The 27,700-nt window shown below is 33.5% G+C and overlaps 1 protein-coding gene and 1 pseudogene across 1 annotated transcript in view; both read left to right on the top strand.

Annotated features, from left to right (window-relative positions):
* The window catches only part of LOC145240556 (uncharacterized), a 112,575-nt gene that overhangs the window by 765 nt on the left and 84,110 nt on the right, over positions 1-27,700 (top strand). Inside the window, exon 2 of the mRNA XM_080103980.1 lies at positions 16,093-17,385. Within this exon, the coding sequence (XP_079960106.1) occupies positions 16,093-17,385 (1,293 nt within the window). The remainder of the gene's footprint in view (positions 1-16,092; positions 17,386-27,700) is intronic.
* LOC145241962 (5S ribosomal RNA) lies at positions 13,824-13,940 on the top strand (annotated as a pseudogene).

Here is a 27,700-nt window from a genome sequence, read left to right as displayed (position 1 = left end):
ACGCCGGTTAATCATGATATTTAAAAAATAATTTCAGTTATTTTTTGATTATGTTTGAAAGATTAAAGCCTAAAGTTAATTTCTCAAAGAAAAAAAATAGCGTGTGAAATAAAAGATACATGGAATAATTTATCTCAAATCTGAAAAACTGTACATTTCACGTAAAAACTCATTATGGCAAAGATTGTCTTTACACTTTTCTGACAAGAGAAATACAAGTTTTCTTGAATTATTTCCAAATGAAATATTAAGTTAAAGTCTTAAGATAATGAATTAATACAATAAAACTACTTAATTTTTTCTAACAAAGGTAATAATTATCCAAAAATTTGGCAGTGGCAACAAGAAAGTTTGTTTATCGTGTCAAAAAATAACATGGCTGGCAACTTCAAAAAAGTATGGAAGCGCACAAAGAACATAATTTCATCATTTAACATTGTTCTAGCATATCGAGCGATTTTTTTTAATCGCAGGCCCCTCCTTTCATTTAAAATTCATCAAAATTCAAGAAATCAACCAATTTTAATGAAAATGTCAATCATAGAATATAAGAGACATGTTATTTCATTCTAACTCTGCAGGCCTTCTGCTAGATTTATTGTTAAATAGAAATAAAAACTCTTAAAAATAAGTTACAACACACGCAAAAAAACTTATCTAGTTATGTAGAAAGATAGCTTGCCTTCGGTATTATTTATTTATTTATTTATTTATTTATTTTACCCCGTTTTTGCTTCGTCGGTTACAATAAAACTACAAGTGCATTTTAAGTGTTGAAAGGTCAATTAAATTCACTAAGTTACAATGACACTTTATTCATTAAAAAAGTTCAAACAATTATCAATAGAATTTAAATTTGAAAGACAAACTGCATAAATGTTAATTAAATTCATTAATTATACTGACAATTTATTCATTGAAAAAAAAGTTAACACCATTATTTATTAATATTTATACAGAATTCAAAGTAGAAAGAAAACAATTTATTATTGAAAAAATTACACACTTAACAAAAATACAAACACTTATGTTTTAATTTATCGAAATGTTTACAGGACATTTAAAGTTAACTGACACAAACAGGCGTATCTGAAAATGACGTCAGGTAGTTGGAGGGAGAGGTACGTGGGCAAAACCGACGGGTTTTCTTTTCAGAACTGTGCATCCGTACTTACCGACATAGAAAGTTCATATAATTTTTACTATTTTTTAATTTAATTATTTTTGTATGTTCCTGTTTTTCAATATAATTTTTTTACTTTATTTTTCAAGATTATATGAAAATTATTTAACATTGATAATTATACGTTACTGCGTGCAATGAAAATATTAGAATCTTACATATAAAGAGTAGCCTGGGTTCCCGGCGTTGGCCGGGTGTGTGGAGGTGTGTATTGAAAATAAAAGTGGTAGTAGGCAGGCAGGCAGGCTCAAACCTGTGCCGCGAAGGCGGAAAAGAAAATGAAAGAAAATCTGACGTCTTAGCCGATGCCTCCATGACTCGTCAGGAAATCAAAAGCGTTGAAAATAACCGAAGTCAATATAACGGTGACGATGACTTGCTAAAATGTCGGCGAAAAACTTCGACCCCCTCCTTGTACAAAACAGCTGAGTTTACGGTGAAGGAATTAATATTTTTTACCAATTTTTCGATATGTGTCGTCTGAGACTTCGAGCTTCAAAATGATATCGATCTTGTCAGGATCCATTGCCTCTGGCGAAAGTTTTTAGGAGACATACATACATATATACATAAATACATACATACATACATACATTTAAACAGATAAGTGAGATTTATATTGTAGATTACGTTAAAATGTAATCGTAAAAAAAGTATAAATATTTTTGTTAATTATAATTTTTTCTGTGAAAATATTAAATAAACAATGCTTAATTCAATGATAAAGGTAGTTCGAGAAATTAATTTTTCTTCGAATTATATCGATTTCGTTGATACAGATTTAGGGGCTTTTTTTCCTTATGTTCCTGTAATTTTTTTTATTAATTGTTATAATTTGGGATGTTTTATTTACATAAAAAACCCAAAATAAATTCATGCATTTTTTTTTTACTACTGAAAACCATAACTTTAGTAAAGGTAGTTTTTAGTTTACAAAATAATACATTTCCACTAAGATTTAAATAAAAAATAATGGGTTAATGATATTCCGCGATCATTATTTGATAAATACTGAAAATTTCATTAAAATTGGTTAATCTTCTGATTTTTGGTGGATTTTTAAGTAAAGGGGCCAAAATGTGTATTCATTTTGAGCATTGACATTCAGTTTGCACGTACATGTATATTATATTGGATCCAATATATAGTAATGATTTACAAGAAAAAAAAACAAACGACTCGTGCGCCACCACCGAGAATCGAAACCAAAACATTTAGTTTACGAGTTACTTATTCCTTAGCCTGAGCTATGAAAATATGTTTGCTGCAAGGCTAAAAATTAAAACATGAACTAATAGCTATTACGTTACGCATACATGTTCGTAATGCCGTCGTTCGACCATAACCTGGCAAATTCCATTTTTTTTTAATTTTTTCACACTTTTGCACCGATTTTCCCCGGCTGAAACCCAAATATAAAGTTTCGCATAGGTTCGAATACCCTATATATTAAGTTTTATGTCTGTAAACTAAAAACTTACAAAGGAGTTTGGTAGGCAACATTTTTTAAGCAAATTTATATACGCATACATAAATATATATATATAGAGAAAGAGGTTTGTGTTTACCATAACATTTTTACGCAAATATTACGCAAGTATAAATCATGTAGAATATCTGCATGAATATAATTACACGTAATAGTTAACTAGAGATGATCATCCCATAAGAAAACCGAAAAAACTAATAGGGAATTAATTAAAATGAATGTTTAAAAGAATGTGCAAATTAGTTAGATCTTTTGCAGATGAATGCAATTCCACGACCCATTGTTGTATTTTCTTTTTAACTAAATAGAAAAAAAGGGTTTAAATATGAATATCAATATACTAAACAAAACCAAATTTATAGGAGTATATATATATATATATATATATATATATATATATATATATATATATATATATATATATATATATATATAAAGCTGAATATCTGTGTGTGTGTGTGTGTGTGTGTGTGTCTGGTCACGAATAGGCTCCTATATGGTTGACTATTTAAAAAAAAAACTGATTACATATAATGATAGAAGATGTATTGAGACACAGGAATGGGTATGTTTGATTTGGCAGAACGGTGGTTCATTAAAATTGTGGGGTCTGCGTTCGCGCCTGGCCCACAAAATATGGAAATAAAAAATTTTTAAATGAAAAAAAACGTTTACAAGTGTTTTGATATAGATGTACAAAAGAATACTTTGATAAGTATGTTTTAACTTAAATAGGGATTGTATAATAAAATTGTGGGGTCTGCGTTCGCGCCTGGCCCCCATAGAATGGAAATAAGCACAAACTTTAATAAAGACTTTTCATATCTATCTGCGTAAGTATACTTTGATAATTATGTTTCAGTTTGAAGAAATATAGTATAATAAAATTATGGGGTGTTCGTTCGCGCCTGGCCTCCATAGAATGGAAATATGTCACAAAGTTTAACAAGGTTTTTTTTTTTTAATATAGATTCACAGTATATTATGATAAGTGTTTCAGTGTGAGCAGGTATGGTATAATAAATTATGGGGTTTATCTATTTTATTTTTACTTTCATCATATTTTGCTTTGATTTTGATACCCCCAACTTCAGCCCAAATTTACAACCCTTCCTTTTCATAACCTATTATAGTTTCATAAATCAGAGTCCATTTTTTGTAGGCTGTTTTTGAACCCAGTCAACGACGGGTACTTTTGCTAATATATATATATATATATATATATATATATATATATATATATATATATATATATATATATATATATATATATATAGGGAGTGATAAACAAACTGCCATTAGCGCATTAAACGATGCTGTTTGTGTAAACAAATGGAGCCTAGGCGTTTGGACAATGTTTAAACGTTGTTAATTCGCATGCCTTACCGTCTTTTATATAGTCTCAGTGTTCGCCTTCATTACGATTGTTCCTTGTTATTTGGAATTGTTCCATGTTATTTGGAATTGTTCCTAGTGTTCCTACAATTATTGGCGTTAGTAGTGTTTCTGGTTTGTGCTTGTACCATTTGTCTGCATGCTTGAAATGCAGTCGTTTGCAGAACCCTCAGCGTACTGTCTTCCCCACGCCATCATGCCTGCCTTTATTATTATTTGCACTGATTAGGAGTTCTCACACAGGTCATCATCACAGATGGCTAACTTACAACAACCTATGGTGTTCCCTGGAGTCTGGGTGACAATAAGTCTCCCAAGATTTCCAGTACTCTCCTTCTTTTTCGATAACCTTTGCAAATGATTTTGGCGTTATCGCAACAGTCGCTTGCCATTGACTTCTCACTGACAATGATACTTGATACTTAGGGTGGTCGTAAGCCGCCTCAATGTCCCAATCCTTTTCGCACTGATCTAGTGGGGGGTTGGTTAGTGCGTTCTCTCCCCGTCTTTCTCTCCTACTTGGCCGTTGTGTTTTCCGTGATAGAAGCGTTGATTGGATTTTAAAATAAAATACGCCTGAGATGCGTTTGATAGCCAAATTACAACGCAATATTATGAAAATGAACAAGTATTTATTTGTTTAAAATTAATATTTCAGAGATATACTCAATCCTCAGACTTTTATACATTTTTTCCTTTTTTTCTCACCATTATGTTAAATTGAAAAAAAAAAAAAAACATTTAGTAAAGAGTCTGCGTGTTGTTGTCTGCGGTGTTATTTTGAAATGTCGGAAGAATTCGTTGGCAAACGCGACATAAAAGTCAGGGTTGTGTTTTCCGTGATAGAAGCGTTGATTGAATTTTATAATAAGCCAAATTACAACGCATACGCATATAATGAATATTATATATTTTATGGTCAACAGTACCACTCAGTTCCTAATTGCTGTTAAAAGGCTCAATAATTACTATACAGTAGTTAACTTTATATATATATATATATATATATATATATATATATATATATATATATATATATATATGCGTGAGTGTGTGTGTGTGTGTGTGTGTTATTGCATATGTTATTCAAGATGTTACTTTTAAGAGTTACAATACTTTAATTTTTAAATTATATATATATATATATATATATATATATATATATATATATATATATATATAGCATTCTTTATATATATATATATATATATATATATATGCATTCTTTATTTCTATTTTTGAATTTTTTATTCAAAGCTTCTTTAGACTATATATATATATATATATATATATATATATATATATATATATATATATATATATATATATAAAGCTTATAATGGTAATTATTATGTATAATCATAATATTAATAATCTATAAGAGACCTTTAAGGTATCCATTTCACTGAATTTTAAATTTGAATTATGATGATGAGGGATATGTATTAATTACTGACTCGTCTATTATTGCTACTGAAGTCTTGAAACATGTGTAAATGAATGCCTTCCATTCCAAAATTTTATTTAAATTATATTATTAATCTTTGAAAATATATGTATATGTATTAGTGGTGGGACGATTCCAATATTTTTCCCGATTCCGATACAATTACTGAATCCGATTTCGATTCTTTATAAATCTCTAAACATTTACAATAAAGTTGCTATTTTTATCCGTGCCATTCGAAGCATTCTATCTGGTCTTGTCAGAGAACTAAATCGATTTCCTAAAGATCTTTTCTCTTTCACACAGAAGAAGTATTGCTGATTTCTCTTTGCTCTGTCATGGTATTCATGGTAGGTGCTTGACTGAGCTCCAATCCCTGATCTGTCCCATAAAACGTTCACAGAAACATGAAAACTCATTCAGCTACAAATACAGCTCTCTTTACTAAAAAAACAAATAAAACTTTCATGGACAAAGTTTCTTTCCTAGAACATCTCCTCTTTGAAGTAAAATACAACGCGTCTGTTTCCCAACCTACCACAACATGGTCGTCCTCATATCTAATGTAAACACATATTTGTTGTGACGTTTTTTCGATTATCAATTCCTCTTAAAATATGTTATGCCCATTCCCTTCCATTGTGTCTGATCATCTCAAAATGGCGATCATTATCCAACTGACGATCTCTTTAACCCTTATCCTCTAGTTGAAACCTAACCAGGTCTTGATAAGTGGCGACCCATCAGTAAAATACAAAACACACACACACACACACACACACACACACACACACACACACACACACACACACACACACACACACAGAAAATCTTATAAAGTATCTTAAGAAAAGATATTGTCTTCTTTCTATCCTAAAATATCTTTTTGCAGCTCTCATTATTGTATTGTTAGAAATATCCTTTTGTCGACCACTTTCTTTTTATTTTCAGCTCTATTTCTTTATCTATATGTTTTATTGTATCTCCTTCTGTATTTTTCGTCTGCCTCCTTCTCCTTTTCCTCTCACTCTCTCTCTCTCCCTCTCTTTCTCTCTCTCTCTCTCTTTTACTCTTTTACTCTTTCTTTCATTCAAATTGTTACTAAGTATTCATATTAAGTTCTACTTTTTCATGAAAATGTATGATAGCATTTTAAGTTAATGATATAAAAAAAATTCGAGTATTTATTCTCGTTCTTTGTTGTGCTCATAATGTTTCGGTTGTTGCACTCTCCGGTCTTCTGCGAATGTATTTTCTCAGAATTAGTGACGTCTACGGTAATATAACAAGATTAAAACTCTGATTGTACTGCGTAGATTCCAAATCGAAATCCGAGGATTGCAATATTATGTTCCAGATCAAAGTGTAGTAGGAGTTCTGTAAAGGGTGTACGGGATTAAACTATGGGACAGAAACTATTATTTCAAAGAGTTATACTCTGAAATCCGATACTTTCATTCCACCACAGCCGACAGCCTGACCTTAGCACAACTTGTACTTGATCGTAGTACGTTCTGTAGCCATTTTCAGGTTGCCTTAAAGAACGCTATCTCATTTTTTATTTTATTTTAGTATTTTTTAAAATTTTTATAAAATGTTTTCTTGGAAAATAATTTCACAAGCAGAACAGTTTTGCACCAATTTTATGTTCATTTACAAAGATGAAAATCAAGACATAATGCTACTAAACTTTATGTCTAGAATCCTTATTTCAATTTTGAATCAAAATCACTTAGAGGACTTGAGTTTTAGAATGTGTTTAAAATTTAAGGCTGCAGTTTAAAGAATGTAAAGAAAAAAACTGTTTAATTTGTGTCTACTGATTAGGGATCAAATTTAATGAAAAATCTTAAATATCCGAATTTTCAAATGGGAATTTTTACTCATATTGTGCCGATAAAAGTCCTTTAAAATACTGAAAATAAAAACTGAGAAATATTTTTACATTGACACCTAATATATATGGTAAAAATTACTGAAAAATCGGATATATCTGAATTATCACGAAAGACATTCACGCACGTTTTGCCTTCTTAACATAGGATTAAATTAAACTAAATATAACTCACATTATTCACCCTAACGCTTAGCAATCATGTTCCCAAATTCATAATGTTCGGTTAATTAGTTTAGGAGTGAATTCCATGCATGCAAATATATAAACTTGTACACATATATAACGGCTAGTATTTAAAACTATACTAGACTAGAAAGGTAAAAACTATTTCGTAAGAAAATGGTCGTCAAATGAAAGAAAAATAAGTCTCTTCTACAGACAATAATAAATTTATTTATTTAAGTGACCTACACTATTGGTAGAGGAAAGTTAAAACAGTGTCTTAGTGAAGGCAGTAATGATACATAATAAAATCATCAAACAGTATATCATCCAATATCGATCGGATATTAAGCTAATCGAGACAGGGGAGAAGGCGTTTATTTTCTTCGTTACTTAGTGTCTGTGACTGATGTGTAATTACTAGGGCTATGACAACAGCATATTCTTTTCGTTGTTTTGACTCTCAAGTATATATCCGACAGAGTTAGACACAGTTAATCAACTGAGAACCACATCACTCTATATAAAAGCATCAAGATACCAACGGATACACACTCGAGAATCAAAACAATGAAAAGAATATGCTGTTGTCCTAGCCCTAGTAATTACTTAAGTATATAGAAGTAGTTCTTCGATGATCCGGTAGAAATTAATAAACAAAGGAATTTGATTGGTCATTGTGTGACCCAACAGTCTCGCTAAAGTTGTTCTCCATGAGAGGAAAGAAATGAGAAACGTTAACATTCATGACTGCTACAGGTGTTGTAAAGATATTAAAGAGCGTGTAGAGACTGTAGAGATACATTAAAAGCAAACATGAAATATATAGTTGAGGGAGTATTTATTAAGAAAAAAAGGTGAAAGGAAGAGGAAAGAGGAGATAGGAAGAGGAAAGAGGAGAAATAAAAGAGAGTTGAGAAAAACTAAAGACGTAAAGAACGAAAACAAGGAGGGGTGGAGAAATTGTTGTTGTTGTTGTTGTTGTTGTTGTTGTTGTTGTTGGTGGTGGTGGTGGTGGTGGTGGTGGTGGTGGTGGTGGTGGTGGTGGAAGAGAGAGAAAAGCGGGGGGCGTGAAAGAAACACAGATCGAAAAAAAAATGAAAACGAGAGGATGAGGCGGGGGTAAAGAGGCTGGCCCAGAAAACCCCCAAAACCGGTTTACATTTTGGAACAATCTTAGCGCCTAGGCGTGCCAGAAAGACATTGGTTAGAATCAAAACCTTTTTAAATAAGAAATAAGCCTTTCTCTTTTCCCCTTTTTATTTTATTAGACATTAATTAAGTTAAAAAATATTTTCAGAAATTCGTTTTATTTTTGGTTTTACTCGTCAAACCAAAAAACTCAAAACATTGGACAGGGGTGTAGAAAAAGACATGCTTTACTCGTTAATTTTTGCGTGACGGGATAGAAATATATATTCATTCATATACAAATAAATGCACAATTATCTTTATTATGGAGTTTATTCTAATGACTGCTGCTTGTCAAAGACAAATGTAAAGGAGTCATAAAAAGCATGATATGTGAAAAGGGTGAAAACCACAGATGTTGCTATTAACGATAAGCTACGTTAAAAAAGTTACTATTACACGTATTGCCAGGGTAAATAAATTAAGAGATTGAAAATTGAAAACGATGCGTTGGACGATGTAAAATAATATAAATTTACTTAGTTAATGTTTTGTTGGCGTATATCGGCAATCAGTAAAAAAAAAGTCTCATATATATATATATATATATATATATATATATATATATATATATATATATATATATATATATATATATATATATATATATATATTGCCGTTAATATACCGGTTCTCGCCAGATCACCAAAGTTAAGCAAAGATGAGCCTGGCCAGTACCAGATCGATGACTATTTGAGAAAGCTAGGTGATGTATGTACCGTGCCGAGTCGTAAAAATTTCCAGGTTTGTATCTGGGGTGTAATTATTCACTGATATATGCTCCTCAGGGCATCGTTAAGACATGCGTCTAGAAAAAGGATAACTCTGCTGTAAAAACCTGCAGTCTACTGTATGTTCTGTCTTGTGGCAGTCATCTGCACCGTCAAAGGTTAGCAGTATTACCAAGAAATGTGTTTGGTTCCATACAAAGCCTTCACCACTATAAAACAAATAATCTGTGTGGATTTCCGAACGACTTAGTTGTATATATATATATATATATATATATATATATATATATATATATATATATAGAGAGAGAGAGAGAGAGAGAGAGAGAGAGAGAGAGAGCGATACCATAATATGAATGGTGTCTGACAAGAAATGGCAGCAGAGTTGAGAAAAAGATGCTAAGATCGAGAACTAGTCAAACACGGTTTGATTATTCCAATATTTTTCCTTTCCTTTTTTTTTTTACCGTAGACAGCAAGAGAGGATGACAATGAGATGACAAGGATGTATATACGACAATATAAAGAACAGAAAGAGAAACAGAGAAGAGAGTAATAGTTAGGAAATATATTTAATCCTGCTTCTAAATCATCCACGTAAAATCGGATTATATTTTGAACTTCCGATAGTAGAAAGTACATTCTATCGTTGACTAGTATGATCCAGGCGATATAAATTAGATATGACTCAATGTCGATAACTAGTTCCGAATCAACAAAGACGGTGGGAACAATTCAAAACATGTAGATAATATAAATACAATAATGCCTCAGCTATATATCTATGAAAGTGAGAATGTGCGTGAAAGCAACTCTTAACCTATATACTCAACGAATTTTTGATCTACAGACATGTCAAGCATTTGTACTAATATAATGTCATGTATTTGTTTATCAGTTTATCTATCTCTCTTTGTAGCTGTTTATCTAGCTATCGATCTTTCTATCTATCGATATATCTGTCTATCTAATTGGAAGTAAACAATTATCGTACTTTTTACTTTATTTTCATCTGGAAAAAAGTCTTGCAAAATTGGTATGTGTGGGGGGTCATCGGATTTTTATGTGTCTGTCAATTGTTTCACAAATGTGCATGCATGATTCGTTCACATGACAGATTAATCGTGTGTTATGAATAAGTAGGTTTGAAAACGCTTTTTAAAGATCGTGTCAAGCTGTCTAATGATTATTTACTGTTTTTAGGTTTTGGTTTCAATCTCAGCTTGGATATTTTTTTTTTACTTACAAGAACTGAACTGCTTAGAAAAGGCATAATACTTGCATGCACATGTCTGAGTTTCTGTATAAATTAATATATAATATTTATGCGTATTTTACGACTAGACAATGCTGGGCAGCCTGTTAAGTCTTAATATAAAATTCGAATAGCATATTATGTGATGCTCTTGGAAGCAATTACACACGACAGTTTCTAAAGTATTTGAAATCATTATCTCGTTCTCCGACCCAAAACGCTGTAAAAGAAATACAGTAAAAAATATACTTAGAATAATTTTTCATATTACACTGCTTGGCAGCTCACTTCATATTAATTAGTACGTATATATGCAATTAATTATGCGACTGAAACATTACTTTCTAGACTTTAAATTATAAATAATACACAATCATCAACACTCTTCTTTCCTCTGACGTTCTTAGAATGTGCATAACAAAACATCACCTACACCGTTTTAATCTCATAATTAATAAATACTAGCAGGCCGCCCGGTCGTAAAATACACATAAATATAATATTTTAATCCATGCAGATTTCTTAGAGTTTTTTTTTTTCTATTACAGAGCAATTTCTCTGTCGATTATTATCCAATATAGTAATGATTTTAAAAGTTATTTAAAAAATATAGTATAAGTACCATCCGTTAAAATCAAAACCAAAGTGTTTAGCACTCCAGCCTTAGTCGTTATTTATCTCTCCAGCGTCGTTACCATCTGAGCTACCGACAGACGGATACGAAAGATTAAAAATTAAGCGCCATTGAGTAATGAATGTTTAATTTAATTTTTAGAATCTGTGAATGAATAGAATTCAGCGTAATAATGTAACGAAACTAATTATCAAATAAGAAACCATAAAGAACGAATAAGTAATTAATTAACACTCGTTTTTGAAAGGAATATGCAAATTAGTTAACTTTCATGTAATCGCTCGCATATCTATGACTGTGTATATTAAGAAGTTTGTTTTAATATTTTTTACATAAGAAAGGTAGGCTTTTTATATCAATGTCAGAGCAAGAAAAACTCAACTTTATAGAATATAGGTCATTAATAAGCCAGAGTGCAGCCATCTTATTTTGGCAATACTATTTTATTCTCATTAAATTTAAACTGAAAGACTACGAGTTCTAAGACGGGTAAAATTGTTAGATAATAGCAGAGTTAAAAGTGTTAATTATCTATCTATCTATCTATCCTTGTATTTGTTTATCATTATATTTATCTCTCTTTGTAGCTGCTTATCTAGCTATCGATCTTTCTATCTATCGATATATCTGTCTATCTAATTGGAAGTAAACAAAGATGAGATGTGAAGCTATGTTTTGATAAAAGTTGTCAAAACATGTTGACATGTTGAGGTGTAAACTGAACAAGTTGCACCGGAAGATATTGGACCAGTATCGGAAGTACGTGTCTGTCTATTACGTGTTCTGTTTAGCTGTGAAAATAATTGAGTTGGAACGAGGACGTCAAACAGAGCGGACGGATTAACAATTCGTCTTGCCTCACCGAGGAGGGAGTTGACGTGTCTCAAAATGGAAATTAGAATTAATCACCCAAGCAAAGATCGTCGATTACTCCTCTTCTGGGCGTAATGCCTGGGAGTGAATTAAACTATATAAAAATACACAGTGTCTTGGTTTCTCTGTTGAAACGTCTTTATTTATACAGAATCCTTCTCATCAAGATTGGCTGAATATCTTCCAGAGGCCGATAGCAGAAAACCAGGTATGTCGTCAAATAAATGTGTTTATGTAATTATGTTTGACACACACGCAGACGATCACGGAACGTAAATAGACTGTAAGAGTAACAAATGGTTCAGATACTTAAGAAACACACTATAGACATTTAGTAACACGCCGCACAATCACACGACATATATATGAACCGCTCCATAATCTTGCAAAATTACTCATAAAAGAACAATTTTACACATTTTTTATGCTCTCTTACAATGATTAAGATCAATACAAAATTCTACTAAACCTTAGGTCTATAATTTTTATTCCGATGTTGATTAAAATCCTTTATATTATTCTGATTCTAGAAATTGTCGAAACCCTTAGCATTTTTTAGTCGCTGAGGATTTGAAGCGTATTCGAAATAACTAAATATTCATATCAATTAAACTATAGTATATCTCTAGAAAAAGTATTGTGTAGTTTTTAAATAAATAATTTGTGTTTTATTAACGGGTTGTCTGGAATTTCCCGTGCCACGTGCAATAGTATGGTACAGAATAAGGTCTTACTTTCATAGATGCTTTTATTTATTTTTTTTTATGTGTGTTGAACTTCTTTGGCTTGCTTAAAAATAAATCAAACATTGCTTATCATACCCTCTATAGTGTCTTCGATCTATGTTTCAAATATCTGTATTATCCATAAAGAAAATATAGAAATCAAAAGATTTATTATTATGCTATGTAATGTTTACGGTGTGCGCGAACACACCATGGAAATTAGATGGCAAAGTAAAACAATTAAGAAGCAACGCTGAAAAGGTTACTTTTTCTCTAACTGAACACAGGACTGATATGAAATAGAGTAAGAAAGTACGGGACCCGTGGGGCAGTGGATAGAGTTGAATCTCTACGATTCCAGGTGAGAATTGTCTGAAGGTAGCAGTTTAAATCCTACACAAAGCCGACCAGAGGCTTACTTGGCCAAAAAAACGTGGCGAGACGACAACAACTATGTAAGGCAGTAATTGCCGAGGATGCAGTTAGAAGATTCAAAGTTCCTATCCCGTCGCGGTTACCACCTGACGAAGGCCAGAGGAATAGTTGGCTGAAACGTCGTAAAACAACATCTAAGAAAAAGATGAGGATAATAGTCCGCAATGAATAAATAAATTAATTAATAAATAATACTCATCTCAATGAATTCCAATAAAAAAAGAGTAAGAAAGGTTGGGAGAAATACATAGATTTCTAATTAGGAAAATAAAAATTGTATTTTTATAACGTAACATCATATCAGAATGAAGCCATATTGAGCGTCTATTTTATGTTATATCTATAATATAAAAGGAAAACGTCTATGTGTGTGTATGTATGTATGTATGTATGTATGTATGTATGTATGTACGGCACAATCACGTTGACACGCCAGTTCTCGTCAGATCGCTGAAGTTAAGCAACGTTGGGCCATGCTAGTACCAGATGGGTGACCATTTGGGAATTCTAGGCGCTGTATGTGCTCTCCGTTTATCTCGACATTGTTTCCAGTCGTTCTGAACCTCCACTTGCCATTGATATTAAACAACGCAAAGTCAGAAGAGGTGTGGTTGAGGATTGCGCAACTTTGCCACAAAAATTCTACGCACAGACACCCTTACATTGGGTGTCCATAGTTTGTTAAAACTGAAGGAAGCTGCCAAGTACGTCTATCTACAAACTTGAAAAAATACTCAACAAACCCCAATAAATTGATCATTTTTAAATTGACGTAACTCCGGAAAAATGTCATTTAAAATTAAGAAAAAAAAGATTGATTCTTTGGAGGGAAAATTGCTCATTTATATCATTTAATGTTATCAGGAAGTAAATATGATTTTTAATGTTATCTTATAAAGGGAAGTAACTCTTTTTTTTCACATCTATTTTCATTATCTTGAGTCGAGTTATGTGTGTATATGTCCAGAGAGAGGAATGAGCGAAGAAGAAAGATGGAGTGGGGGTGGGAAAGGGATAGAAGTTATGCTGTATTTTTATCCCGGGTAATGCCAGGTAGCCTTATTGGTTCAAAAATATAGGGGAAAAAATTTAAGGAAACAAATGTTTATTAAGTCAGAGGGTTTGTATTACTGTACACATAGATTCGAAAAAGTTGTCAAAAAACAAATATATAACAAATAAATGTTATTAAAAGCAAAATAAGTTACTTTTCTACCAAACTGGATATATTTTTCGTGTTTTTATTCAATGTAACATGTTTATTCAGCTCGAAAAACATACATTGTTTACCGATGTATTGGAAAATTCAAAATGGCACCCGACTCTCTCTTTAATACGGTAAGTTCGGGAAAAGGTGTCATAAATAATAAACTAGACAAAATACTATTAAAAATCACCGAATATATGTCAACCTATGTCACGGTAATATATATTGAGCGAGTTTCTAACAGTATTTTGTCTAGTTTTATATTTATAGCACCTTTTCCCAAATTTACCGTGTTAAAGAGAGGGTCGGGCGCCATTTTGAATTTTCCAATACATCGGTAAACACAGTATGTTTTTCGAGCTGAATAAACATGTTACATTAAATAAAAACACTGAAAACATATCCAGTTAGGTAGAAAAGTAATTTATGTTTGCTTTGATAACATTTATTTGTTATATATTTGTTTTTTGACAACTTTTTCGAATCTATGTGTACAGTAATACAAACCCAAGTCAGATTTAGTATGATATTAGATTATCAAAAATTAAGAAAACAAGGTTGATGCTGTAAAAATATTAGGTTAGTGCAACAATAATGTTGATTTTTATATATAAGTTGAACGTCAAAAACGACATTATTTTTGCACCAACCTAATATTTAGAAAATTAGCATCCGTTATGATTTATCGGTTAATTTTAATATTATTTGGATAGAAATACTTGTAAAGTTCTGTCCAATTTCAAACATTATTATCACTCCTCGCGGTGTCGGTTCACTATTTATCTAACAAACTCAGTAACCCTTATCCCTGGGTCTTCAGAAGCAACATATAAGTGACATCTTAGTAAAAAAAAAGAAGGGTTAGAAAACACTTACACAAAATGTGATTGAGAACCAAATGAAATAAGCGAGTTATTTCAACGGTCTTTATACTATAATCGAAACAGCTTTCCTGATTTTTAATACATTTTAATCATGAAGCATAACATCAAATAATCAGGACATAAGAAAGAGGGAGAGTTTTCAAAGCATGACAGGACCAATTCCCCTAAAATTGAATCGTTCAGTCGGTCTTAAATATATTGAGCTTTTAATTAATTAAAAGAATTTTATAGTTTGCTTGATGCATTGTACGATAAATATCAGAAGCTTGTGACACTGGGAAAATTGAAAAATGAAAATTGAAAAAAAAAAGAGAAAAACAAAAACAAAATAGACAAAAAAGACAATATATGATGTTTTAATACCCGTGAGTAATCATTACCTTTTATCGCTCATTATTTTTTATTACATTTGCATAGTGTGCACTGATGTAATCCTTATATTTCGCGGTATAACCTTTTTATCAAAGTTTCATGGGACACATGTGCATAGTTGTATGTGTAAGATTTAATTCTTCATTGTCTCCTATTTTTTTTTTTTAATATTTCATTTCTCTCTTTACTTTTTTCTTTTGTTATTTTTCTAGGTCAGTCTTTTGGCGAACACAACTACTCCAAATTTGGTGGAGACGTCTATCGCAACTGGTTTCCCGGACATTAAAAATGACGCCTTTTATCCCGAATCGGACAATTCCAGCGAGACACCTTTAGCCCAATCAAACATGTCAGTGGACGACGTCGACGCGAAATCCTACTTGCAGTACCTGAGCAGGGAAGCGGCGCTTAAAAATGTTTCAGTGATCGTCTGTCTGTCAATGCTGATGCTGGCCGGAGCAGTCGGCAATCTTCTTGTTCTCTATGTCTATAGCTTCCGCTTCAAGCGTTCGTCATCAAGTTACTTCATCATTTCATTAGCCATCTTCGATCTCCTGGCTTGTACCCTCTCCATTCCAACTGAAATCTACGATATTCTCAACAAATACACATTTTATAACCAGGCTGTTTGTATTTTGCTGCGTTACTCGGGGTCCTTCGTACAATACGCTTCAGCTTATCTTCTTGTCGGGGTAGCTGTTGACCGTTACATAAAAATATGCCATCCGCTCAAGATGATACCCTCCATGAAGATCAAATGGATGTGTGTAGTGGCAGCTATTGCTGGGTTCCTTTCATCTATCCCTACCATTCTGCTTTTTGGTCTTAAAAATGAAAAGACCAAAATTGAATCGATTTACGGTTCGAACTGTTCGATCAGACAAAAATTCCTCAAGTCACGACTGCGTCAATATTATTTCAATATCGTGATTGTTTTGTTCCTGCTCTGCGTCATCGCTATGATCATCTTGTATGTCCTGATATGGTGCACAGTAAAACGGCGCCGGCTCTCTGTAATCGGCGATTCGATAAAGAGGAAACCGAGCGACTCGGACAGCGGCAGACCTGCGCGCCTCAAGAAACAGTGCAGCGTCAACAGCGATGATAACAACAATTCAGTGTTCGTCGAAGACGGGGAACACACCTCTTTGAAAAGGAGTCGGCGACGCCGAATGAGCAGCGTCTCGGCCGCCCTGAAGAAAATCAAAGTAACCCGGACCACCCTTTTGCTCTTTGCCGTGACGGCGGCCTTCATAATCAGCTACCTGCCCGCCATTATGGCGATGCTGCTGAGGAGGAAGATGTTTCGTCTTCGTCACGGCGAACTGATCTACACGTTTTTCGTGAAGTTCAACTTCATCAACAACGCGATAAACCCGCTAATCTACAGCTTCCTCAACGTAAACTTCCGAAACGAATGTAAAAAAATATTCCAGAGAGCTTATTGCGGTAAAAAGCAACCCCCGTCGCGACAGACATCAATGGAAACGGAGGAAGATATCAAGTAAAAGTACATTATACGTGCCGTGTTTTCCACCGAAACAAAGAAATACATTTCTTAAAAGAACACGTGTATTTAGATTTGGCAGTTAGTTTTAATGATACACTTAAACTAAACTAACACTCAAGCATTGTCTATTGTATTGAGGACAAATTGAATGATCGGATGCATGATTAAAATACTTCAATAAAGCAAAATGTTATATATATATATATATATATATATATATATATATATATATATATATATATATATATAATTATTTCCACAGCCAAACAACGTCACAGCTCACAAGAGCCATGACAGTCAACAAACTGGAAGTCCAAGACTCGAGTTTCGCCATCATTTGGGATCATCGTTTAGACATATCCAAACTCGGGATTCGAAACCCGGACCTCTTGCATGCAAGGCGAGCACTCTGGTGCATGCAAGAGGCTGGGGTTTTGAATCCTGAGATCGGATGTGTTTAGCTGATGAGTACAAATGAGAGCGAAACTCGAGTCTTGGACTTCCGGTTCGTTGGATGTCATGGCTCTTGTGAACTGCGAAGTTGCCTGACTATGGAAATAATTATATATTCTCTCACATTCTGAATATATATATATATATATATATATATATATATATATATATATATATATATATATATATACACAAATCATTTATTTAAAATTATGCGTTATCTATTTCAGAGACATACCATGATTTCATTGCCATGAATTGATGATTTACTTTAAAAAAAAAAAACGGCATTAGAATCTAGCCTAATCCCAGCGACTCACAAAATTGATTAAAGAATGAAGTTCAACGATCAAGAGTCTATTTTGGGAAAGTACTGGATTAATAGGGACGAACTTTTGTATGGATCCCAACCATAGCTAAAATGATTTAATTATTTCCCTGCTTTAATACCGTATTCATATTTAGTGGAAATGATGTGTGGTCGACGTGTGTAAAAGGTCAATCCATGCCAATGAAACCATAGTACGGCTCTATAATATGTAATGCATGTTTTTTTTTAAATAATTTTTTTTTATGTTAGTTCCCACATTCTTCCTATCGAGCACTTTATTGATTTCTTTTCAACATCACCTGACTGTTAACAGCTGCCAGCAACTATTATATACTTTCGTATACTTTTTATTTGGAATATGATTTGAAAAATGATTTAAACGTTAAAAAATACGCATATATTGTTTAATTCAGTGTTATAGAAATAACAAAAGTGCTCAATTACTTATGAAAAAACCATGTGTATTTTGCATCGACTGATGAACCGGTCACGTTTGGTATCTTTAACCGTGCGGGTTCAGTTTCAAGCGTTTCTGTGAAACCGAGGATACCGATGGTTGATCATAATAATGTATAGGGTCCATTATATATATATATATATATATATATATATATATATATATATATATATATATATATACATATATATATATATATATATATATATATATATATATACACATATATGTATGTATGTATGTGTGTGTGAATAAGAGATTTAGAAGGCTAGCACAATGCGATGAATGAGATATAGTCGGGGTTTGATGAGGAAAGATGAAAACAAGTGACAATTTACATATACACCAGCATATAAATATATGTCGATATATACATATATTTATTCAATTGCATGAAGTATAAATGTCTTGTGCGGTCTGTGACAAATCCATTAAATTTCGGGAAAAATTCCCATTTTCAAATAGTGGATGTAACGAATCTATTCAAAGCATGCTGGATGGAAGACTGATATATATATAATATATATATATATGTGTGTGTGTGTGTGTGTGTGTGTGTGTGTGTGTGTGTGTGTGTGTGTGTGTGTGTGTTTATAAGGTTTTTGTATATTTTAGACAGAGTTTTATATTACTTAAAACATTACCTGTTTTTCCCAATATCATAACCATGCTTTCATGCACTTTTGCGATTTTCAGATGGTTTCACTCACAAATCTGGAGTCAAATTCGAGCTTGCGTTTACAATCTGTGCCTGACGTCCTCTGGCGATCCAAAAGTATGTGTATATACTTTACATCGACGTGTGTACATATTTTATGATTCTGTGGCACATTAAAAAATATGTAATCGTTTAAATAGCATATATATATATATATATATATATATATATATATATATATATGCATATATATATATATATATATATATATATATATATATATATATATATATATATATATATATGTGTGTCTAGACGTGGAAATTGGAATGTAATATTAAGACTAGGACACATACAAAATATTTTTTTAAACTAATAAAAAGAGTAAAAAGTTGGAGTTAAAAAATTAGGAAATAACTGGTTTTCTTAACGAATAATGAAATGTAGTTTGAATAAAAGTTTCAAGAGAATAGAATTTCTAATTAATGGCTTGCGTTTAATAATATTTCTCTTTTGTCTGGAAATCCATTCTCGGAGTAGATTTCAAGAAATGAATTATTTTTGATAACAGTTCCCAAATCAAAGAATTATTTTTGATAACCAGTTCCCAAATCAAAGAATAACAATAGCGTGGGGCAACGTTCTGGTCACAAAAATAATTACAAAATATGATTCACAGTGGAATGTGAATATGATTCACATTCCACTAAAGATTGGAGGTCGTATTCATTCAATTAGGAGGGATGTCTATAGGATTTACACATTGTAAAGAATATGATCGATACATTAATCTAAATAATAATACTCTAGGGCATTTCATGTTCATACGTGCGCTATCACCTTTCACCCACATTAAAACAACTTGAGATCGTCCAATCAGCAAAAATGGTGAATGATGATTTATCTGAGATTACTTAGGAAAACAATTCCGACTCCACCCATTTTACAATGAATTGTTCTAAAATCAGATTATGTCGTCCATTTGACTAAACCATTTCAATTGTAAATAAATACATTTCAAAAAGTGATATTTGTTTTTGTGTTTTTTTAATTCCGTTTTCACTCCAAACAAGCACAGTGCCACTTTGATGCAGGGGGTTAATATCGGGGGCATATGTTGCAGGGATACTATAAAGGGAGATGAACAGCAAGATGTCTGTTCACATTACACTTGAACTTCAGCATATCAGTACAGTTGGGAAAGCAGAATCCTAGAAGGGAGTTCCAAAGTCTAGCAGTTCTGGCGGGGGGGGGGGGCTATTGGAGTAGAAGACTTTCTTACATCTAAAGATTTCTACTGTGTAGGGGTGGGATTTTGTTGCTTGTCAGGTTTGTCGGGGGTATTTACGTCGAGAGGGTACAAGTGCTTGTAGGTCGTCGGAGCATTCACCAGTAAAGTACTTGTAGAGCAGGGAGAGAGATGCAACATTTCGTCGATGGGACAGAGGTTGAAGCTTAGATGACAGTTCAGGACCTTTGGCGACTCTCTTTTGAACCCTGTCCAGGAGTGAGAGACCAATAGCAGGTGTACCAGCCAAAATGTGACAACAATACTGCATATATGGGCGAATGGTTGCCTTATAGAGGTACAGGATATTTTCAGGCGTTATTAACTTTCTAGCACGGTAGAAAGAGCTCACTTTCTTCGCAGCGCCTCTGACAATGCTCTCGATGTATCTGTTCCAACTCATGTTTCCTGTGAACGTTAGGCTGAGGAGTTTAAAAGAAGTACTTTCAGGTAATGTATCTTTAGCCATTGCTATAGTGGTTGATAAAGTCTATTGTAATTATTGGAGGAAGCAAGCTTAGTCTTGGCAGCATTGGATGTGACCATCCATTTATGTTCCCATTCCACTAAAGCTTGGAGGTCTTATTCATTTGAGGGATATTTAATCAACAATTATTTTTATGGTAACAAGAATAATCATTGTTTAAAAAAAATTACATGATTACAATTTAAAAGAAAGAAAGAAAGAAAGAAAGAAAGAACCGACAAAGAGACACATTTGCTTAATTTATTTCAAGAATATTTAGCTGAAAATGATAATTATTTTTTTTACAGAAAGAAGACATTATTTCAAAAAGTATATTAGTTTTAACAGTAAATTATGGAGTTTTATGCAGAAAGAATCGTGGAACTTCCGCTGGGTTCCTCCAGAATTTCATTCAGTGCAAGTATAGGGTCCACTTAAAAGTAGCCCGATCTATAATGTTTCTCTAATCATTTTTTTTCAGATTAAGTGGCCGATTAAAAGTAGCCCGATCTCTCTAATCTTTTCTCTTAACGACCAACTGACACCACAAGATAAAATACAATTCTTTTTCCAACAAGATGGCGCTACATGTCACATGTCTCACAGATCACTGACACGAGTTCATGACATGTTTACGGAAGAGGGAATAATAAGTAAAAGGTTTATGGCCAACACGTTCCCCGGATTTGTCATCATGTGATTTTTATCTTTGTGGGACTTTAAGACAAAAAAGTTTGTGCAAATAATCCTCACAATCTAGACCAACTTAATGAGAACATTACCAACACTATCAGGAGAATCACCAAAGAGGATCTACAGGCAGTATCTGCAAACGTTGATAAACGCGCCCAGAAATGCATAGATGTCAACGGAGAACACTTCCAGCATTTTTTTTTTATAACAGGTAATATAAACAATGCTACGGGTAATTTAAACAATAAAAAAAAATGTTCTTCCCCTCTACTACATTTTCTGGGCTACTTTTAAGTGGGCAGCCCTGTAGTTAGGAATCCATTCTTTCATCAATGTGAACAAATAGGGCAAAAACAAATGTATATATATTTTTACTGACGAAAGTAAGAAAATGTGTTTGTGTTATTATTTATCGGACTATTGTTCTTATTTTGAGTGTGATTTTCACAACGTTTCGGTCGATATAACCGCTTACCTTCTTCAGGTGTATCTTGTCGAACTCGGGAATTTGGACGGAATTTTGAGTGGAGCCCTTTATTTACTTCATGGGGGTAGCGTTCTCTCGTTCTGTCAGCCACGACTGGATAAAGGTCCTAAGTAATTCGCAAATGTATGTTTCGGTCGCCCACACTAAGGATTGAACCCTTGCAGCGTTGATTTCCTAGTACTCTAACCACTGCGCCACGGGTCCTTGCGGACAATTCTAGTACGAATTTTAGGAGCCTTAAACCTATTTTTATTTCTAGTTGTAAATATCACAATTTATAACTAATTATTACCAATTATTACTAATTATTAATGTACATAAATCTCTATACTTATTACTTGTATATATATTAATGTTTTTACTTATTACTTGTTTATATTATCTATTGTTTATAATTATAAGGAAAAGGTTTCTTTTTTTCTTATCATAAAGATGCTTATAAATGTTTTGGCTTCAAATAGTCGATTTTATAGAATCTACAATTGTTTGCACATGAAAATTAGACAATTTTTTTTTTTTAATTAAAGTAAATGTTTGTTACGGTGAAATGTAGTGTGAGATTTTTTAATATCATATAGCCGTTAGAATTTTAAAAATATATATGACGCAATTTCTGTTCTGTTTCGAGTGTATATAACCGTTATAATTCAGATGACACAACTGTTATCAAATACACGTTAGTGAAAATCAACGGAGACTAGAGAAAAAGCCCAGACAACATAAAAGAGATACAAAAAATAGCAATTCCCTGACATAATATCATATATTTTCAAACTATCCGAATGTTGGGTGCGTAATTGAAATGAAGCGAGTGTTTCTTTGTTTTTGTTATTTATTCACTCCACAACGCTATATAAAATTTGAATGCTAAGAGCTTTTTTTTTTTTGTTCGTTCTGAAATAGAACAAAAATATGTTAAATGTTACAAACGCAAGTGTATTTTCAAATATTGTACTATTATTTTATTTTCTTCAAATTAACAATCCCGACGGAGTGTTGAAATAAATATGAGATGCTGATGAATATATAATTTGGTTTGCTCCTTTTTAATCTCTCCATCACGTCGGAATATTATTTCTAAGATTTGTATTATATATAAGATCTACCGCAGATGTGCTGACGGTTATATCCCACAGGATTAGTGAATCTCTTGACAAAGGCTTCCTTTCTAGGGCAATTGCTCTTGACATATCAAAGGCCTTCGACAAGGTATGGCATAAGGGCCTATTTCACAAGATTTCTAGCTACGGTATAACTGGAAATGTTTTCTCAATCATTAAATCATTTCTCTCCGATAGGCTCATAAGAGTAGTGGTAGATGGACAAAAATCGGAGGCCTGCAATATAAATGCTGGAGTCCCTCAGGGGTCAATCCTGGGCCAAACTCTCTTCCTGATCTACATCAATGACCTCCCTAAACACATACTTAAATCATTCGTTGACATCTATGCTGATGACACGACCATCTACGGCAACACAGCAAAGGCTATAAATGACAAAGTTCTCTCTGATTCTCTCTCCTCTGATCTCGAGTGCGTGGTTCAGTGGGGGAAGATGTGGTTGGTTACCTTTAATGCATCCAAAACCAAACTCCTATCCTTACATCATCAACGCTCTGATCCCCATCTGGCATCAATTGTGATGGATGGCTCTCGTCTGGGTGAGGCCCCGTGTTTTGACAAGCTCCTGGGTTTGACCTTTACTCCAGATCTGAAATGGAACACGCACATCAAGTCTGTTGCCAAGGTCGCTGGAAAGATGGTGGGATCCTTCTACCGCTCCAGAAGATATCTCACTACTGATGCAATTCTCTATCTATATAAAAGCCAAGTACGTCCAAGGATGGAATACTGTTGCCATATCTGGGCAGGAGCTGCTAAAAACAGCCTATCCTGCCTTGACAGAGTACAAAATAGACTTCGTGGCTTAGTGGGGGATGCCCTTTTCTCTACCCTGCAACCTCTCTCCCACAGAAGAGACGTTGCGAGCCTATCCTTGTTTTATCGTTATTTCCATGGCAGGTGCTCATCTGAACTCCAATCTCTGCCCCCCCCCCTCGCCAATCTTTCACGAAAAACACCCGTCTAGCTGAATCCACTGTGAAAAATTTCCCCCACTCTATATCTGTGCCTAGATCAAAACGCGGATTCCATGAACAGAGCTTCTTTCTTAGAACTGCACACCTGTGGAACTCTGTTCCGTCTGCCTGCTTCCCACCGGACTACAACTTGTATGTCTTCAAGTCCAATGTTAACAAATTCCTAATGAACCGCCCCCTTAAGTAAACACTTCATCAAATCTCCACACTAACGTAATGTACTTGCAATAACCCTTATCCCTGAGTGGCTTCCGGGCCATGATAAGTGGTGATCACTGTGATCACTGTGTAATATATATATATATATATATATATATATATATATATATATATATATATATATATAGTGTTCGACGTATGAGGGGCAAAATTTCGCTCTGTTTCACTCTGCCTTCAATGCTTGTGCCGCATGTGTGACACGAGGCCAGCTCTGCTCCCACAAACCAAGCCGCACGACTCACAGGATACAGGCTGGGAAGGTGCTGTTCCTACTCTTGCTCTACGAAGATTTGTTTGATTCGATAGCCGTGTGTCAATGTATGTGTTAATGCCCGCAAAACATTTTTCCCTCCACAATTTTCTATCCGAAGCATCTTCTTCAAAGGTTTTTGGGTTCAGGCCTGCGTGCTTAAGATTGTCTGTCAGCTTATCCCTGTACCTCAGAAATGGACGACCCACATTTCGATTACCCTCTTTCAGTTGACTGTATGCTAGTTGCTTAGGAAGACGGTTTTCGTCCATGCGAACAAGGTGACCATCCCACCGAAGCTGAGACTTCATCAGGAAGGCCTCAATACTTAAAATGTCGCACCTAGCAAACAATCCCAAGTTAGGGTCCTTGTCTTTCCATGTTAATCCACATATACTGCGAAGGCAACGCTTATGGAATGTATCCAGTTGCTCAATCTGCCTACGGTATGGGGCCCAGGCTTCCGATCCATACAGGAGTATCGAAACAATCACTGCACGATAAACTGAGATTTTGGTCTTTAGAGCCAAACCTCTTTCATTCCATACTCTTGACCGCAGTTTGCCGAAGGCATCAGTCGCCTTTGAAATTCTGCTCAATATCTCATCATCAAGTGATGCTGACGAATTCACCTTACTTCCGAGATATGCAAAGGATTTAACATACTTTAGAGGCTGTCTATTCACTAAGATTTTCTGAGGCAGTTCCACATATTCTGGTCTCGGAATATTCACACCACCTTGTTGCAACGGGGTGGGCTTTGGTTGGTAGATAACTTCTGTCTTTTTAATACTAATCGTCAAACCAAATGCTTTTGCGGCATTGGAAAACTTGTCAACTAATTCTTGTGCTTCTTCAAATGAAGTGGCCACGTGTGCAGCATCGTCTGCAAAAAGAAAATCACGAACCATTTTGCTTCTTGTTAGTGTTTTAGCTTTGAATCCTTGATGATTAAAAAGACCCCCGGTAGTTCTAAACTCAAAATGGACACCTTGCGTGTAATCTTTAAAAGCATGCTCGAGCATGATTGAAAAGAAGATGGCAAAGAGCACAGGTGCCATAACACAACCTTGTTTCGTACCGGTTTTTACCTTGAATGACTCAGAGAACTTTCCGTCTGCTCTTACACGTGCTTCCATATTCTCGTGAAGGGATATTTTTACAGTTAACATTTTTTCAGGGATTCCAACTTTATTCAAAACCTTCCAAAGTGTGACAAACAGATCCTGATTTTTCTCACGTGCCTTCTCTGCAACTTAGCGTAAACAGTAGATCATGTCGATGGTTCCCCTTCCAGATATAAAACCACACTGCGTCTCAGGATAAATTTTGTCTACTAGATGAATGATTATCCTGTTCAAAATGACCCTGGCTAGTACTTTTCCAGCCACAGAGCAGTGATATTCCACTGTAGTTATTACAATCAATGCGCTTTCCTTTATTCTTGAAGATAGAAACCGAAGCAAAAGATGTTACGTTTACTAATATATTATATATATATATATATATATATATACATATATATATATATATATATATATATATATATATATATATATATGTACACACACAGTGTCCCCGCAAAAGTTTACAATACACATTTGAAACTGTCATTTCTTTTTTTTATTTCTAGCTTCTAAATGTTAATAAAACTTTTTATAAACATAGAAAATGTATTGAAACTTAGATAGGAACAGTGGGAAGAATAAAAAATAATAATTTAACACAACGCGAAAGAAAACTCAATAACGCAAAAGTTTACAACACATTTACAAAATAATATCTAATATTTTGTAGCATAACCATTATTGTTGATTACAGCATGCAGACGTTTTGAGTAATCTCCTACGAACTTCTTACATGTGTCTTGTGTTATTTTATTCCATTCTCCCACACAAAATCTCTCCAATGCTTTCAAATTTGAAGGTTCTCTTCTATGAGCCCGTAATTTCAATTCTCCCCATAAATTCTCTATAGGGTTGAGTTCTGGAGATTGACTAGGCCACTTTAAAATATTCACTTTATTTGAATTAAACCAATTTTGTGTGAGTTTCGCAGTGTGTTTCGGATCGTTATCATTTTGAAAGATCCAGTCTGATTTCAATTTGAGCAACTTCACACTTTCTTTAAGGTTTTTCTCTAAGACACTCCTATAGAGTGCTCCATTCATTTTTCCTTTTATTATTTCCACTTTTCCTACACCTCCTTCACTAAAACAACTCCAGATCATAATGGATCTTCCTCCAAATTTTACTGTTGGAATAGTGTTCAGTATCATTTTTTTCTTCCAAACTTTCGATGTTTTTGAAGTGACAAACAAGTAAATTTTAGTCTCATCTGATCAGATATATATATATATATATATATATATATATATATATATATATATATATATATATATATATATATATATACTAGCAAAAGTACCCGTCGTTGACTGGGTTCAAAAACAGCCTACAAAAAATGGACTCTGATTTATGAAAGTATGATAGGTTATGAAAAGGAAGGGTTGTAAATTTGGGTTGAAGTTGGGGGTATCAAAAACCAAAGCAAAATATGATGAAAGTAAACATAAAATAGATAAACACCATAATTTATTATACCATACCTGTTTACACTGAAACACTTATCACAATATTCTGTGGATCTATATTAAAAAACCTTATTAAATTTTGTGACATATTTCCATTCTATGGAGGTACAGTTCGAACGAACACCCCATAATTTTATTATACCATATTTTTTCAAACTCAAACATAATTATCAAAGTATACTTACGCAGATAGATATGAAAAGTCTTTATTAAAGTTTGTGCCTATTTCCATTCTATGGAGGCCAGGCGCGAACGTAGATCCCACAATTTTATTATACAATCCCTATTTAAGTTAAAACATACTTATCAAAGTATTC

Source organism: Euprymna scolopes, chromosome 2, assembly GCF_053919585.1.
Source record: "Euprymna scolopes isolate OS-2025 chromosome 2, ASM5391958v1, whole genome shotgun sequence".
In the NCBI taxonomy this organism is placed as follows: Eukaryota; Metazoa; Mollusca; class Cephalopoda; order Sepiida; family Sepiolidae; genus Euprymna; species Euprymna scolopes.
Note: the sequence above shows the minus strand (reverse complement) of the source record. Positions and strands in the feature narration are given on the sequence as shown.